At 56.7% G+C, this 15,380-nt stretch overlaps 1 protein-coding gene across 2 annotated transcripts; it reads left to right on the forward strand.

Moving 5' to 3' along the window:
• Positions 1-1,537: 1,537 nt before the first annotated feature.
• SIX2 (SIX homeobox 2) lies at positions 1,538-5,697 on the forward strand. 2 transcript variants are annotated; one of them, XM_019942459.3, is made up of 2 exons: positions 1,538-2,252; positions 4,407-5,697. In XM_019942459.3, exons 1-2 carry the CDS (start codon positions 1,687-1,689, stop codon positions 4,735-4,737), a joined length of 897 nt encoding a protein of 298 aa, XP_019798018.2. In that variant the 5' UTR covers positions 1,538-1,686; the 3' UTR covers positions 4,738-5,697. The 2 variants fall into 2 exon arrangements, with proteins under 2 accessions (XP_019798018.2, XP_033694505.1); XM_033838614.2 differs by having other exon boundaries at positions 1,538-2,246.
• Positions 5,698-15,380: the final 9,683 nt, after the last annotated feature.

Consider the following 15,380-nt stretch of genomic DNA (forward strand, 5'->3'; position numbering starts at 1 on the left):
ACGGGAAACGGAGGTGGGAAAGACCAGTCGGGGAAGGAGCTAACCCCGGGGCTTTTCAAAACCGTAGAAACAGCCGCAACACCCCCTCTTCCACTCCAGCCCTCCCACCTACTCGCCTGCCCTTCTCCCAGAGAACCAGCGCCACGTGTTTACACACGCGCCGTGACAAAGAAGCAAAAAATAGGCTCCCCTTTTTAAGCCCCTCATTCCGGAGCTCGGCGACCCGGTTCTCATGTTGGAATTGGCCAGAGCCGAGTCCAAGCTGAGAGGCCAGAAGGTGGTGGATCTTGCCTCCCCGACCACCCACAGGAGAAGGGCCAAGACCATCCCAGATTCCCTGCCCTCGCATCCCTATGGGCAGACCACCGGCGCTGCCCACCGGAGTCAACTTCCGTGGAGGCCACACGGAAGTGCCGGGAGCTTCTCGGGCCGTGGGACCCGTGGGGTTAAGTCTGAGTCCCCGCCCAGCGAAGAGCCAAGAGAGCTCAGCCGGGCGGTACCGGCCGCGGGGCAGCCGGCCCGGTGAAGAGAAGGAGGAAAGGCGGGATCCTCCAAGAAGTAGATTCTCAAGCGTCCGCCCGTAGCCACTGCCAACTTTTCCTCAGTTCTCTCTTGCTCCCTCCCCCTCTCCCTCGCGGACCTCGCGGGTCCCGAACCCCTAGGGTGGGGGTGGGGTACTGTCAGCAGGAAAAGCCACATCTTTAAGGGGCGCCCTAGCGCGTCCAAACTCTCCCACCCCACTGGTCAGCTCCTGGGCAGAATCCACCCGGCAAACAGCAGCCCCGGGAGCGGCGTGACGACCCGGGGGACAGCCGGCGCGGCCTTGCGAAAAGCTGGGCAAAGTTTCTTCCCCCTCGTGGCTCCCTCCACCCCACTCCCTCCCCTTCTTCCCGGCACCCCCTTAACGTCCTCCGCCTTCTCTTCTCCTCTCTTCCCTCCCCACCTCGGTCCTCCCCTTTTCTTCAGTGCGCGTCTCCACTCCGCCCCCCCCCCCCCGCCTCCCGGGTCCAGCTCCTCCCTTGCTCTTTGGGCGTCCGCCCCGTCAATCACCGCCGCCGCTGGCCTCTGCCCGGCCCTCTCCGCCTCCCAGGCTCTTGGAGCGCCTCCGGCTCCCGTCTCGGGCTGCCCTACGCTTTGCACGGAGCCCGGCGATCTGTCAGCGGAGCAGGCCGGGGGGAGCCGCCAGGCCCGCCGGGCTCGGGTTACCAGTGACTGACAGCGTCTCCATGGCGAATAATTTGACTCCGACTATTGTCTGGCGCGGGCAGGCCCCGGGTCAGATAACCAGACCAATCAGGGCGCGGGCCGCCGCGCCTCATGCCCGCTTAGAATAATATTATTAAAAAAGCAGCGAGCGAGCTAGACGGGAGGGAGAGCTAGCGAGAAGCGAACGAGGGAGCGGCTGGCGGGCGGGAGGGCGCGGAGCATGCGGAGCGGCGCCCCGGGCGGCCCCCGGGCTTGGACGAGGACTCAGGAGAAGTGCGCGGGCGGCGGGGGCGCGGAGCGGCGCGGGACCCGCGGCCGGCTCGGGGACGTCCTGCAGTGACTCGGAGTTCTCCGGGAGCCAGCGCCAGGCCGGGGCCCCCCCCCCCGCCCGCCTCTTGGCCCGGACGGTCCGGCGGGGAGGCGCCCATGCCGGACCGCGCGGCGCGCTGAGGGCGCGCGCGGACGGGCGCAACCGGCACCATGTCTATGCTACCCACCTTCGGCTTCACGCAGGAGCAAGTGGCGTGCGTGTGCGAGGTGCTGCAACAGGGCGGCAACATCGAGCGACTGGGCCGCTTCCTGTGGTCTCTGCCCGCCTGCGAGCACCTCCACAAGAATGAAAGCGTGCTCAAGGCCAAGGCGGTGGTGGCCTTCCACCGCGGCAACTTCCGCGAGCTCTACAAGATCCTGGAGAGCCATCAGTTCTCGCCGCACAACCACGCCAAGCTGCAGCAGCTGTGGCTCAAGGCGCACTATATCGAGGCGGAGAAGCTGCGCGGCCGGCCCCTGGGCGCTGTGGGCAAGTACCGAGTGCGCCGCAAGTTTCCCCTGCCGCGCTCCATCTGGGACGGCGAGGAGACCAGCTACTGCTTCAAGGAAAAGAGTCGAAGCGTGCTGCGCGAGTGGTACGCTCACAACCCCTACCCCTCACCCCGCGAGAAGCGCGAGCTGGCGGAAGCCACGGGCCTCACCACCACGCAGGTCAGCAACTGGTTCAAGAACCGGCGGCAGCGCGACCGGGCGGCCGAGGCCAAGGAAAGGTACGAGTAAGTAGAACTTCGGCGCCAGCTACCCCGGGCTCGAGGGAGGGGGTCCCAGGGCGTCCACTCAGCCACTGAAGAGGCTTGAACTGGGCCCGCTCGTCCCAGCAAGGGCCCTGCTGCAGCCTGGTCTGACCCGGACGGCGCTTGCCGGCGACCAAGTGATCCGAAATTTGTCTAAAGCGGGCAGAGCAATCGGGAAGTTGTCAACTAACTCCCTGGTCGCTTGTGAGCAAAAGTGGAGAAGCAGCGACCTTCGGGACAAAGGCAAGACGGTAGGCCTGGATTACAGGCACGGGGCGCACAGCGGGCAAGGCCTGTTAGTCCTCCGAAGGTCGGAGGACACAGGGTTTTGGCGAGGACTATGGGGGGGCGCGGTGCGGGGTGCGGGGTTTAGACTGCCTGTGAGAATTCACCAGCACTTCCCAGGGCTTCCCGTCTGCCTCACTCAGCTACAGACCGTGTGATTTGGGGTCAGTACTGGGATTGGAACTTTCCTGGTACGACGTGGATGTGGAGCGGCCTGGAAGAATTTTCCTTGTCTGGATAGGAGGGTTGATAGGGAAAGTCTTATCGCGCATTGAAGGGACCAAGAGGTGAAAGGCTTGGGGAGGAAGTGTCAGCTCTAGGAGAGAAGAGAAACACATGTCCCTTTTTCTGCCTCGTTGGACCCAGCAGTCCTTCCCTGGCCTGCCAAGCCCTTAGCTCCTCTCTGCTCAGGCTCTACCCTCTTTGGCAGGTAGGTCGGTATGTCTGGGGTGAGCTGAGAGCAGCAGAAAGGCTGGGAGTTGCTCGTCCTCAGGGAAACCGGGACTTGCTGAACTAGCCTTGCAGTTGACCATGAGGCCGTTGTGGCTTTGGCCCCTCAGAACCCCAAATCTGGAGGGGGAGAAGCTGACTGTGGGAACAGAATCAGCCTGAGTGTAAGAGCAGAACGAGACACCCGGGGTCTGTGGTACGGGGTGTGTGCAGCCCGGAGTGAATGGCCAGGGTCAGAGTACGGGTGCTGAACAGTGGAATCAGCGGTGGGACTCGGGGGGGCGGGGGGGGGGTGGCTTCAAGCTGACCTTGGTCTCTAAGACCATGAGGTTGGAGCATCCACAGTTGTAAGGATTCAGCTGCCAGCCCTGTGGGAAGTTCCCTTCCAGGAAAACAGAAAGAAAAGGCCCTGGGGAGCCAGTAAAGAGAGAATCTACCCAAGAATTCAAACCTCCAAATCTGGGCAGGGGCTGTCCGACGGTCAGAGACAGGGCAGGAGGTGGGTTCTCCCTGCTGAGGTCCCCCTCCCCCCAGAATACAATGCATCCAGAGTCCTGAAGAACTAAGTTCTCAGGTCAGGCCCCAGGTGAGGGCTGAAGAGTCCCTCAGTTTCTGGTATGGTGAAAAAGTCTAGGCCAGGATTAGCAATCCCCTTCACTCTAACTTCTCTCTTCTCCCAGAAGCTGCCCCCCACACCCCAGCTTCAGGCCACCAGCTGAAGTTTCTGCTGTGCCACCAGGGAAAGGGAGTCCTGCATCCTTAGGGCCTCGTTCCTAGGCCAAGCAAGGAAAACCCTAACAAGGCCTGCCAGTTTGGAACTAGAGGGAAAAGACCCTTAGCTCCAGGAACCTGGCCCTCAGACCGGGTTTTCCCTCAAGCAGAGAAAAGCAAATGGAGATGAGGACCTGTGATATCGCCAACCTCAAGTGGACCCTCAGCCTAGAATCTAGGGTCCCTGACTCTCCTGGACCCACTTCTCCGCAACAAACGCTGGCTTGAGTAGCCAAGAGTGATCTGAAAACCCAGGCACCTTCTCTTCCTCCCTGTCCCTGTTCCCTACAACTCCAATGAACCCTGCTCCCCTGCCCCTCTGCTCTGGAAAAGAAAAGTCAGCCACTCAGTGGGGGTAGGCAGGGAGGGCAGAACACACGGAGAGCAGAGAGATATTCGTGAGATTGAGAGCAGGAGAGGTGGGGAGATAGAAACGATACAGGGAGAAGGTATAAGAGAGAAATCGGGTCTGGAGGGACTGAAAGAGCCAGAGCCCAGGCTTGGCCGCGAAACATGTTAGAAACCGAAAACACCCGCAGGCAGCGCGCGGCGGCTCTGGCTCAGGGCGACGCGGCGCCGATCAGCCTCGGTTTCCCCGCTGACCCGGCTGCTTTGCTCCTGCACTTGCAGGGAGAACAGCGAGAACTCCAACTCCAACAGCCACAATCCGCTGGCTGCGTCGCTGAACGGCAGTGGCAAGTCTGTGCTAGGCAGCTCGGAGGACGAGAAGACGCCGTCGGGGACGCCAGACCACTCGTCGTCCAGCCCCGCGCTGCTGCTCAGCCCGCCGCCGCCACCCGGGCTGCCGTCCCTGCACAGCCTGGGCCACCCTCCGGGCCCCAGCGCCGTGCCCGTGCCTGTGCCGGGGGGAGGCGGCTCGGACCCACTGCAGCATCACCACGGCCTGCAGGACTCCATCCTCAACCCCATGTCGGCCAACCTCGTGGACCTGGGCTCCTAGAGCCCCGCCTGCCTCGACGCGCTTGCCTTCTGGGCTGGTCGCTCGGGACCTGAGAAGGACCGTGTCCGGAGGGCGCCCCGCGCCGGCGGCCCCACCAGGTACTGGAAGACCCGCGCGCTGAGCGGGCAGAACTGCCGGCCCGGGCAGGGCGGATGGCTCTCTGGTTTAGTCTTTGTTCGGGATTTATTTTCAACAAGTTGCTTCTTTGGAGATCCTTTGGAGGCCTGGGACCGGGTCTTGAACCAGGGAAGGGAATAAATTATACACCATTCTCCTACTCTCTCTCCGTGCCTCCTCTTCCGCTCTCTTCCCTTGCCTTCCTTGCTCTTTCTTCCTCTCATTCCCCTTCTCTTCTCTCTTCTCCTTTCCCTTTCTTCTTCTTGCTTTCCCCCTCTGCACTGTCTCTGTTTCCCGCTGTACTTCCGGCTTGCCATCTCTCGCTAGGTTTCTATTACTCTATCTCTGTTTTTCGGTTTCTCCTCTCCGCCAGCCTCCTGCACCTCGCGGGCTGTACGCGTCGGTCTTTCTCCTCGTGCCTGGCGGTCTATTTGCCCTCCCCCTATTCCTCACTTTACGGGGGTGGGAGTGGGAGGGGGAAGAGCAAAGAAAAGACAGGGCCTTTGAACCCGGGCTTTCTCCAGAGGCCCTCCCCCCGGGGTCAGCTGGGGGCTGCAGGTGTCAGCGCTGCCTAGTAACTTAAGTGAAAGAGCAAGGGCGGCGGCAGGGAAGCCCCTGAACGCCCCCTTGCCGCTTGCCCCTCTGCTTTGGTGAGGCCCCGCCACTCGCTCTCCTCTTCCTCCTGGGACTGTGGCCGCCGTGCTCCCGGCAGAGCGTGCCTCCGAGCCGCAGACTTGCCATCTCCCTGTTATGTCCTCATGTGAATGTTCTTCGGGAAATATTTCTGCTTTTATTTTATAATAAAATTAGAAATCATAAATATATATATATATGGATATATACCACGAGGCCCGCGAGCCGGGAGTGCAGCTGTGTCTCATTTCCCTACAGGGACTCGACACCCCGGGTGGACCGTTCTGGGCAGCGAAGCCCCATGAGTCCCAGAAACCGGGAGGCGCCTTCCCCCACACACAACGTTTATGAGTCGCAAGGTGAAGGGGCTGAATACTCGGAAACCTCCTGCCCCAAAGCACTCTGCCCCTTTTCTTGTCCGGGAAGCTCCCTGCAGGAGCGGGGAAGGGGCCTGTCCCTCTTGGGGACTCCTCTCCCCCCACCAGCCGAGCAGTGCCCTCACCTGCCTCTTTCTTCACCTGGGAATGGGGGTAGGAAATGAGAGGCTGTGTGCGTAACGTGGTTACGTGTGTTTGGACATGCCAAGGCTGGGAAACAGGTCGGGCCGTGGAGGTTTCCTGAAGGGCGAACGCCTTAGCGGTGGTCGCCATCCCCAGAACCAGGCACGACGCACTGGGCAGATTCGCGGGCCGAAAGGGCAGCCGCTGGTCCAGCCGCGAAGCCCGGGTCGTGCGTGTAGCCGTGGAACGAAGGTCTCCACGCTCAGAAATCCGTTGGTTTGGCGTGGAGATGAAGGGGCTTGGGGAGAAGGGAAGTCCGGGAGACTCGGGGAGCCGGGCGCGCCGGGTGCGTGTTCTAAACGGGAACAAGCGGACGCCGGGGCTTGGATGGTCAGGCAGGGGAGGCACCTCCGTGCGTGGTGCGCCGTAGGTGCCTCTGCGGCTGTAAATTAACCTGCGGCGCCCCCTCCCCTCTCGGGGAGCCAGCCTCCCTCCCCATTAAGCGACAAGTCTAAGCCGGTCCAGGCAGGTCCGAAGCCGGCGGGACTCCTCGAGGAGAAAGTTGAGGCTTTTCCGTCTCAGGTCTCGGTGGCTGTTGGTACCATACACATTACTCCTCCGCGACCCGGACGCTTCCGACCGGCCCTGGGTGGGAAGGGATGGAGGGGAGGAGGCGCCCTTCTGACCCCGTGATCCTGGAGCTCCAGGACTTCTCCGGCGCTTTCCGCCGGTGAAATCAGCGCTCGCGGAGAGCACTTCTGCGCGGACTTTCTAAATATCAAGGATTCCTTCCCAGTCGAGACCCTCGGGGACGCGGGCAGCTGGGCGGGCTAACTTGGAGAGGGAGGCTTTGCCTCAGCGTAAGCTCTGTGCAGTCGTGGGGGTCAAGGGAATCCCTAGCAGCATAAGACGGCATCAGGCGCCCCACGGCCCCTGCACCCCCAAGAGGAAGTGCAGTCCTGGCAGCTCCTGTCGCCTCTCCTGGAGGCTGTGCTCTCAGGGGACAACTCAGGTCATCCTGGGGCCCGAGTGCCCCCCCCCTCCCTGACTGGCGGGGCATAGAGCCTGCTACTGTCTGAGGGTCCAGAGAGGCTCAGGGAGCGAGAAGCTGCCTCGAGTCAGCCAAGCTGAGCCGACAGACCCGTCCTTACTTCTCGAAGGGAGGAAACACAGTAGTCCCTGGAGCCCACATCTCCCCTACCTGCCTCCTATTTTCTGCACTCACAATCACAGGCAAACAGGCTCGGTACCAACTTTCACAAGGACACGTACACATTTATCATTCGATTCACTGTGCTGGGCACTGTGGGTAGCACAAAAACTCACCCACTCACACTTGTGGCCACACGGGGAAATATCATACTCCGTCACACATATGTTCACACACACACAAACAACACATAGACACTCAACCCATTTTTACGGACACACAAACGCAGGCACTCAGGTGAAACACGCCCCTGCACAGATGAAAGGGAGATACCTACACAAATGAGCCCCTCCCTCCTCCTTGTACTCACACAAACACAAACCTCTGCTTCTCCCCAGAAGCCTTCAAACCCACCCTCCCACCGGCGCCCCAGCGAGCAGCCCGTCCCAGCCGAGGGACCTGCTGGGGCCAGAACACAGCCTTGAAGCCCGGCTGGCCGGGAAGGCCTTGGCTCTAGGCAGCTGTGGCCCAGAGAAAGAGACGGTCCTAGCCCGAGGCTGCAGACGGTCAGGGACCCCACCCTTATCCAGCGGTCCAGGTGGACTCAATGGAGTTTGCTGGGAGTTCTCACTTGCCAGTAGGGGGCGGGCTGCCTGTCCTGGAGCTTTATTCTGGCTTGGTGGCGCTACTTGTTGCAACTTCCCTCTTTCCCTCCCCCTTGGAAAGCTAACTCCGAAAATATTTATTTAAAAGGGGAAACTATGCAGACGTTCTGAAAATAAACCGAGCAGCTACTCACCCACTGTATAAATCTATACAAGCCAGTCCTCCATTCCACACTCCACTAGACCGACCGCGCCAACTGGACGTAACTTTTGCACAGATGTTGCCAGGTGAACGCAGCTATTCCCCGCCGGTGTTCACCGAACAGTGTTCCCGATGACTTGTCATCCTTCCCCTCTGCCAGTAGCCACTGAAGAGTTCTGCTCAGGCCACCTGAAGGGACGCAGCAGCTAGAAGCGGGAGCCTCCCTCTCGGCTTCCCTGACCATGTTCACCTTTCATTTATTCCCAGCCAGGTCCCATACGCATGTACCCTCCAAGGTAAAACCCTAATGAAGGAGGTAGAACCCAGCCCTTGAGGGCAGCTGGCCGGCTCATCTGCTTCGGGGCTGTAAAAGTCAAGGGCTACTGAAGGCAGACGGGAGCGTGAGGGCTGGCTGTGCTCCCCGCGCAGTCTCCTTCCTCACCCCGCACTCAGCACCCTTCTCCAGGCTTCAGGGCAGGCCTGGACCTGGTGTCCCTTCTGCGAAGAGCATCTCCAGGGAGTGGCCTAAGGAGCAGGTGGTGATGGCCTGCCACACAAGAAAAGGTTAAACAGAGCCAGGGAGATCTGGGGAGAACACCGGTCTACTTGGTCCTCAGTTTAACTCAGTCCCTGTTTAACACAATTTTGGCCCCTGAGAAAAGCAGGGACCAGCCGAGTGGGGACACCAGAGTCAGGACACAGGGAATTTGGCCTCCTGGATTCCACCAGTGCCCACCTCTTGCTGGGATGCTGCCGGGCCTCCGTACAGGAAACTTGTGAATGTTTTTGTATTGAGGGGCGGGTGGAGAAGGACAGAGGAGGGCTAGGGCTCTTGACTGGGCCCCTTCATTTTCTCGTGTTCCCCATTCCAACACTACGGCTTGGGTACCCTGGGCACTAGAAGCTGCCTAGGGATGCTGGAGAGGGAAGCGACCACCTAGTGCGTAAGGATGTACTGGGAGGTGTGAGAAGGCATAAGAGAGTGTGTGCATGCAATAGGGTGAAAAGCCGCGCTGGTGTGAATAGGTGGGGCCGACGTGTGCATTGAGACCGTGGCTGTTTTTGAGTCCAGAGGTGTGTGGGTGAGCCAGTGAGCTGACCAGGGCGCTCGGAGGAGCCCGGAATGCGGCTTGTAAAGGAGGCGCCTGGGGCTGGAAGAGAACCAGCCTCTCCTCTCGCGCCGCGGGAACCCAACCCTGCCCGGATTTTTCCTGATTCGATTCCTGGAGCCGCTGCTGGACGCGGGCAGGGTGAGCAGGGAGGAAAAGAGGGTCTCTGGGTTGCTGCTGCTGGGGGCCGCGCAGTGGAGCCCGGAAAGGTCTCGAGTCCCTGTGTCAGGGTCAAGGCCTCGAGAGTCGCCTCGCAGGAGTCTCTTCTCGAAACTCTGTGGGTTCCTGCACAGCTGTAACTCGGGAAATGTTTCTCCTGGGTTGTGGGGTGGAATCAGAGAGGAGAGGATCAGATTGGGTGCCCTCCAGTGGGGTGAGTTTTCCACTCTGTTTCCCCCTCGATCTCAGCAGCAGGGCTGCTCCCCCACCAGGTGAGAGTCTAAGAAAGACCGTGAGGACGCGCCTGAAGAAAGCGCACCTTGCAAGGCCCACAGGAGCCCCTAGTTGCCCCAAAGGCTCCCTTTCTTGGAGGACCCACAAACCCGATAGGCTGGCACGAGGGCGGACACGTAGGAGGACGCCTTGCTTAGGACGGTAGCAGCCCTGGCCGTTGCCAGGGATAAATCCAGAACTACCAGTGGCCCGGCCCACCCGGAGTACCAAGTGCTTCCTCGCTCTCTGAGTAGCGCGCACCCGCTCGGACTCTGGCGCGCTGCAAGGAGAAATTCTGCGGCTCCGGGCGGCCGAGGCCTTCGCAGACCCAGCCGCGCGCTCGATGCCAGGCCCGGCGCGACCGGCTTTTTGGGACAAGGGACCCGCGCGCTGCTCGAGATGACGCGAAGCTCTGGGCCCTGAGCACAGGGGAGCAAGGGGACCAAGGGACTGGGCAGCCTCATTCCTCTGGCCCTTGAACTAGCGGCTTGGGTCGCGCCGCGGGAGATGAAGCTGTCCGCAACTCTGTAGCCATCCCGTCTCAGGGCACTCAGGCCCGAATGGCCCATGCCTGGGACTCTGCAGTCTCCGGGCGGAGTGTAGCCTCGGTTGCCCCGGCCCGGGAGTCAGACCAGCCGCCTGAGGTCCTATAAAGGGAATGACGGGTCAGACAGGAAGGCAAGAGAAGCCGCGGGGGTGGGGCTTGCAGAGCTGCAGGCCCTCCACTCCCTTCCTTCAGGGCTTTTCCAAGGGTTTGTGTTGGCTGCCCAGCCAGGACCTCTCACTAGTTCAAAAGCTCATTGCTGGCAGAATCATCCGGGTAGCTTGCCCTGGGCCGTGGAGACGCAGCTCGATGGTGACTTCGTGGTCCCCAGAGTAACAGGTCATACTTGCCATTTCGTGAACGCTTACTCCGCACCAGGCACTTTACACACCTGGTATCTGTTTAATTCTCACAGCGGCCACACAAAGAAGCTATTATTACTGGTACATGAAACTGAGAAGTCACGTTCGGGAACTTGCCCAGAGTCAGACACGTTTACAGCGGCGGGACCTGCATTTGAACCTGGTCCCTGTGAGTCTTCAGCGCACGTTTTCCCAGGGTACCGGCTGCAGACGAGCGCGGTGCCCGGGAGTGGAGCGGCGCCTAGTCCCGGGGCCCCGGGTGGCAGGGGCTGGCGCAGATGACTCCCGCGGGGATCGGAGGCAGCACGAGGGCGATGCGAAACTCGGAACCAGCACTGGCTCCGGAGCGAGCTGCGGCAGCGGAGCTCAAAGCCTCAGTGACCCGCTGAAGTCGGGGGAGAGCGTTTATCTCCGCAACCATCAGTGTAATTACCCCGTTCCCTCATTTGCGCTCTACGGTGTAGTCTTGACGCACCGTCGGGTACCAAGAAGCGGATTTCGCCCAGCGCGGGTTACTCAATAGTAAAGACAGAACCTTGGGACCCTTGGGACCCTGCTGCCGCCTCCGTCTTCGCCCTCCTGAGACTCCGACCCCGTCTCCTCCATTCTGCTCGGGAAGATGAGACTGATTCGGGGATCCTGAGGGCTGAGACCTGAGCCCTGGGTGGGACGCCCTCCTCTCGGTCCGCGCCCCCCCCCCCCTCAGCCCCATCAATCCTGTGCTGCGGACAGGGCTCTCTGTCTGGTGGACAGTAAATAAAGCATCGTTCAATTAACACAGGTTTACTGCTGCGGTGCGAGGAGGTCAGAAAGGAGGGGCAGCCCAGACACTGTTTTGCAAAGACCAGAACACACGGGGCCCATCCCCGCCCCACTCCCTCCTCCCACCCCCAACACACACACTTCGGCCCCACCGGAAGCCCCCATTCCCTTCTCCACCCGCGGAGCTGTAGTTGGTACAAGCGCTCAGATTCCACCTGAGCTAGGTGATTCTGTCAGTTTCAAGACAGGGAGTATGAAATACCCTATTGTCCCGAGGCAGAGCCATTGGCGACCCTGGAAAGCTGCCCTGAGACACCTGAACTATTGAGGGAGTCACCTGGTCCAAGGAGAAGGAAGAGAGGGAGTGGTCGAAGAGTGAAGCTAGGCTTAATTAAGGAGGCCAACCAGGAGGTGTGAATCACTCCTCCCTTCTCCTCCTGAGGGAAGAGCCAGACCCTGATGGGGTGGGGGAAGGGAGATGGAAGGGATTAGAAACAGAAAGGGTGAAGCTGAGTAGTTTCTAAAAACAAAACAATATAGGTAATCCTAGTGTTTATATGGTACTCGGCAGGGTGTCAGTGGTTTCAAAAACTTCCTGTCATTTAATATTCACCATTGTATAGGGTAGGCAGGAAAGGAATTCTTCTCCCCAGTTGACAGGTGAGGATGGGAGCCTAAGGAAAGCGATCTATGTGACTTTCCTGAGGCCCAAGTTAGCGGAGGCTCTTTCCTCTGCACTCTGTTGTTGAGGTGACTTTTTTAAATTAATTAATTTATTAGTTTATTTATTTAATTTCTTATTTGTTTGTTTAATTTATGGCTGCGTTGGGTCTTCGTCGCTGCGCGCGGGCTTTCTCTAGTTGCCACGAGCGGGTGTACTCTTCGTTGCGGTGCGAGGGCTCCTAATTGCGGTGGCTTCTCTTGTTGCGGAGCACGCGCTCCAGGTGCTTGGGCTTCGGTAGTTGTGGCACGCGGGCTCAGTAGTTGTGGCGCACGGGCTTAGCTGCTCCACGACATGTGGGATCTTGCCAGACCAGGGATCAAACCCGTGTCCCCTGCACTGGCAGGCGGATTCTTAACCACTGAGCCACCAGGGAAGTCCCTTGAGGTGAATTCTTTTTCTTTTCAGTACGCGGGCCTCCCACTGTTGTGGCCTCTCCCCTTGCGGAGCACAGGCTCCGGACGCGCAGGCTCAGCGGCCGTGGCTCACGGGCGCAGCCGCTCCACGGCATGTGGGATCTTCCCGGACCAGGGCACGAACCCGTGTCCCCTGCATCGGCAGGCGGACTCTCAACCACTGCGCCACCAGGGAAGCCCAAGGTGAATTCTTGAGTTTGGGGAAAATAGCAGATACCAAACCAGCCCAAAGAGTAGAGATTGTTCCCCGGGGTTTGGGGGAGTGATGCAGAGAGATGGCAGCCATCATGGAGCTCTGGAGGCCGCTATAGAGACTTAAAGTAAACGTACCTCAAAATCAGAATAACCCATCCCTGAAATCACTAGAAAGAAGGCCTAATCACTGAGAGAAACGGGTCTCTTCTAACAGGCCGCTTCCATACCTTCCCCAAGGGGAAGTGGGCAGAGAAGAGAACTAGAAGTGTGCTCTCTCACTGGGCTCAAGACCTGTCAGTTAAGGCTCCCAGCGAATGAGTTGTGAGCCAGAGATTTCCTCAGCAGGTGAATACTGAATTTTGTGGGTGGTCCCCAAAGGGCTGTAGGTGTTTTTAGCTGGAGAAAATGGGAAGAGAGTCAAGAGTTCTGTTTACGCGGAAAGACTAGACGCTGGTGTCTGTTCAGAGTTGTAGATGAAGTCGAGTCCCTTTATCATTTACTTATTATTCTATAAAGAACTAAGTTAAGCAAGTTAAGCAATCACCCTAAAGGCCGATAAATGTTAAGTAGGAATATTAAATAGACATGACTTCAGAGCAAGGATGAATGTCCACAGTGGCTGGAGCCAAGACACAATCTCTGGGGTTAGGCAGTGCCTCCCTCCCTAGAGACCAGGAACCAAGAGGGGGCAGGGAGGCACAAACAGGTAGTGCCACGTCACCCCACGGCAGCTGGGCTGTGCTGGGCACCAAACTTGAGTCCAGGAAAGAATGAAAATGTCACCATATCTAGTAGCTGTGGCAACAGAAGTCTTCCTCAGGCTCCGAGTCTACCCAGCACAGGCCAACTTCCAAGCAGGTGGAGCTGAGGCAAAGAGCAGGAAAAGAGACTGTATTAGGTATGGCTGCAAACAAATGAATCCCCAAACAAGAGCTTGTTTCTCATCCACATAACAGTCCAGTGGGGTGTTTCTGGACAACACGTGGCTTCCCGTGGGGTGATTCAGGGGCCAAGGCTTCCTTATCAGGTGCCTCCACCCTTAGAGTCCTTTGCATTTGGTTGCCAGGTGGGTAAGAAGCATGGAAGACAGGCATGGGAGGTGTGGGGTGGGGGACAGGTTTGGAGTGGTACACATCACTTCCACTTGTATTCCATTGGCGGTAACTTAGTCATTTGACCAACCCAACTGCAAGGGAAACTGGGAAATGGAGGAAATCCCAGGAAAAGAATTTACTGATTCTGTATGGTTAGTCAATCCTCAGTGATTTTAAAGCAGAGAAATCTGTATTCTGTAAATTTTCCTTTTTCATGCATCTATATATCTATATATTATTTTTTTATTATTATGACTTGAGTCCTGTTTTTTGGTTTTTGTCTTGCTTGTCTTGGTTTTTCTGTGGTGAGGAATACATGTGGAGATACCACTCCTACATTACAGACCACAAGTCAGTTCACGTCTCTGGGCCTCATTTCCTCATCGGTTGCATAGTGTATTAATTAGGGTAAGGTTCAGCTGGAAGTGATGGAAAAAAACCCAAATAAGAGTGGCTTAAGCATAATAGAAGATTATTTCTCTCACACATTAACATCTAGGTAGGCAATCTAAGATTGATGCAAAGCCAATCTCCTCCTACTTTGTTGTTGCCCCTAAAGAAACCTAGACATTGACTTACTAAACTAAGACTTTAAAATCATCTATTTTAAATATGCTCACAGAGCTAAAGGAAACCATGTCTAAAGAACTAATGGAAAGCATGAGAACAATGTCTCACCCAATAGGGAATATCAATAAAGAAATCAGAACAATAAAAAGGAACTAAATAGAAATTCTGGAGTTTAAAATCACAGTAACTGAAATGAGAAATTCACCAGAGGGACTCAACAACAGTTTTGAGCTGACAGAAGAAAGAATTAGCCAGTGAAGTTACCCAGTCTGAGGAACAGAGCAAAGAATGAAGAAAAATGAATAAAGTCTATGAGACCCGTGGGTCACCATCGAGCATACCAATATATGCATACTGGGAGTTCCAGAAGGAGAGAGAGAAAAGGGCAGGAAGAATATTTCAAGAAATAATGGCTAAAAACCTCTCAAATTTGATGAGAAACATTGATTTACACATCCAAGAGGCTCAATAAACTTCACGTAGGATAAAGTCTAAGAGAGCCACAGTGAGACATATTATAATCAAACTGTCAAAGGACAAAGAATCTTTTTTTAAATTGAAGTATAGTTGCTGTAGAATATTATATCTTACAGGTGTACAATACAGTGATTCACAATTTTTAAAGGTTATACTCCATTTATAGTTATTATAAAATATTGGCTATATTCCCTATGCTGTACAATATATCCTTGTAGCTTATTTTATACCTAATAGTTTGTACTTCTTTTTTTTTTTAAGATTTTTTGATGTGGACCATTTTTAAAGCTTTCATTGAGTTTGTTACAATATTGCTTCTCTTTTATGTTTTGGTTTTCTGGCCCCGAGGCATGTGGGATCCCAACCAGGGATCAAACCCGCACCCCTTGCATTGGAAGGCAAAGTCTTAACCACTGGACCACCAGGGAAGTCCCTAGTTTGTACTTCTTAATCACCTACCCCTATTTTGCCCTTTCCCTCTTCCCTCTCCCCACTGGTAACCACTAGTTTGTTCTCTGTATCTGTGAGTCTGCTTCATTTTTGTTATATTCACTAGTTTATTGTATCTTTTAGATTCCACATATAAATGTGGATACAGTATTTGTCCTGTGGATAGAGGACAAATATCATACAGTATTTGTCTTTCTCTGTCTGACTTATTTCACTTAGCATAATGCCCTCCAAGTCCATCCATGTGGCTGAAAATGGCAAAATTTCATTCTTTTTTATGGCTGAGTAGTATTCCACTGTATAT

This window comes from Tursiops truncatus, chromosome 14 (genome assembly GCF_011762595.2).
Source record: "Tursiops truncatus isolate mTurTru1 chromosome 14, mTurTru1.mat.Y, whole genome shotgun sequence".
NCBI classification, from domain to species: Eukaryota; Metazoa; Chordata; class Mammalia; order Artiodactyla; family Delphinidae; genus Tursiops; species Tursiops truncatus.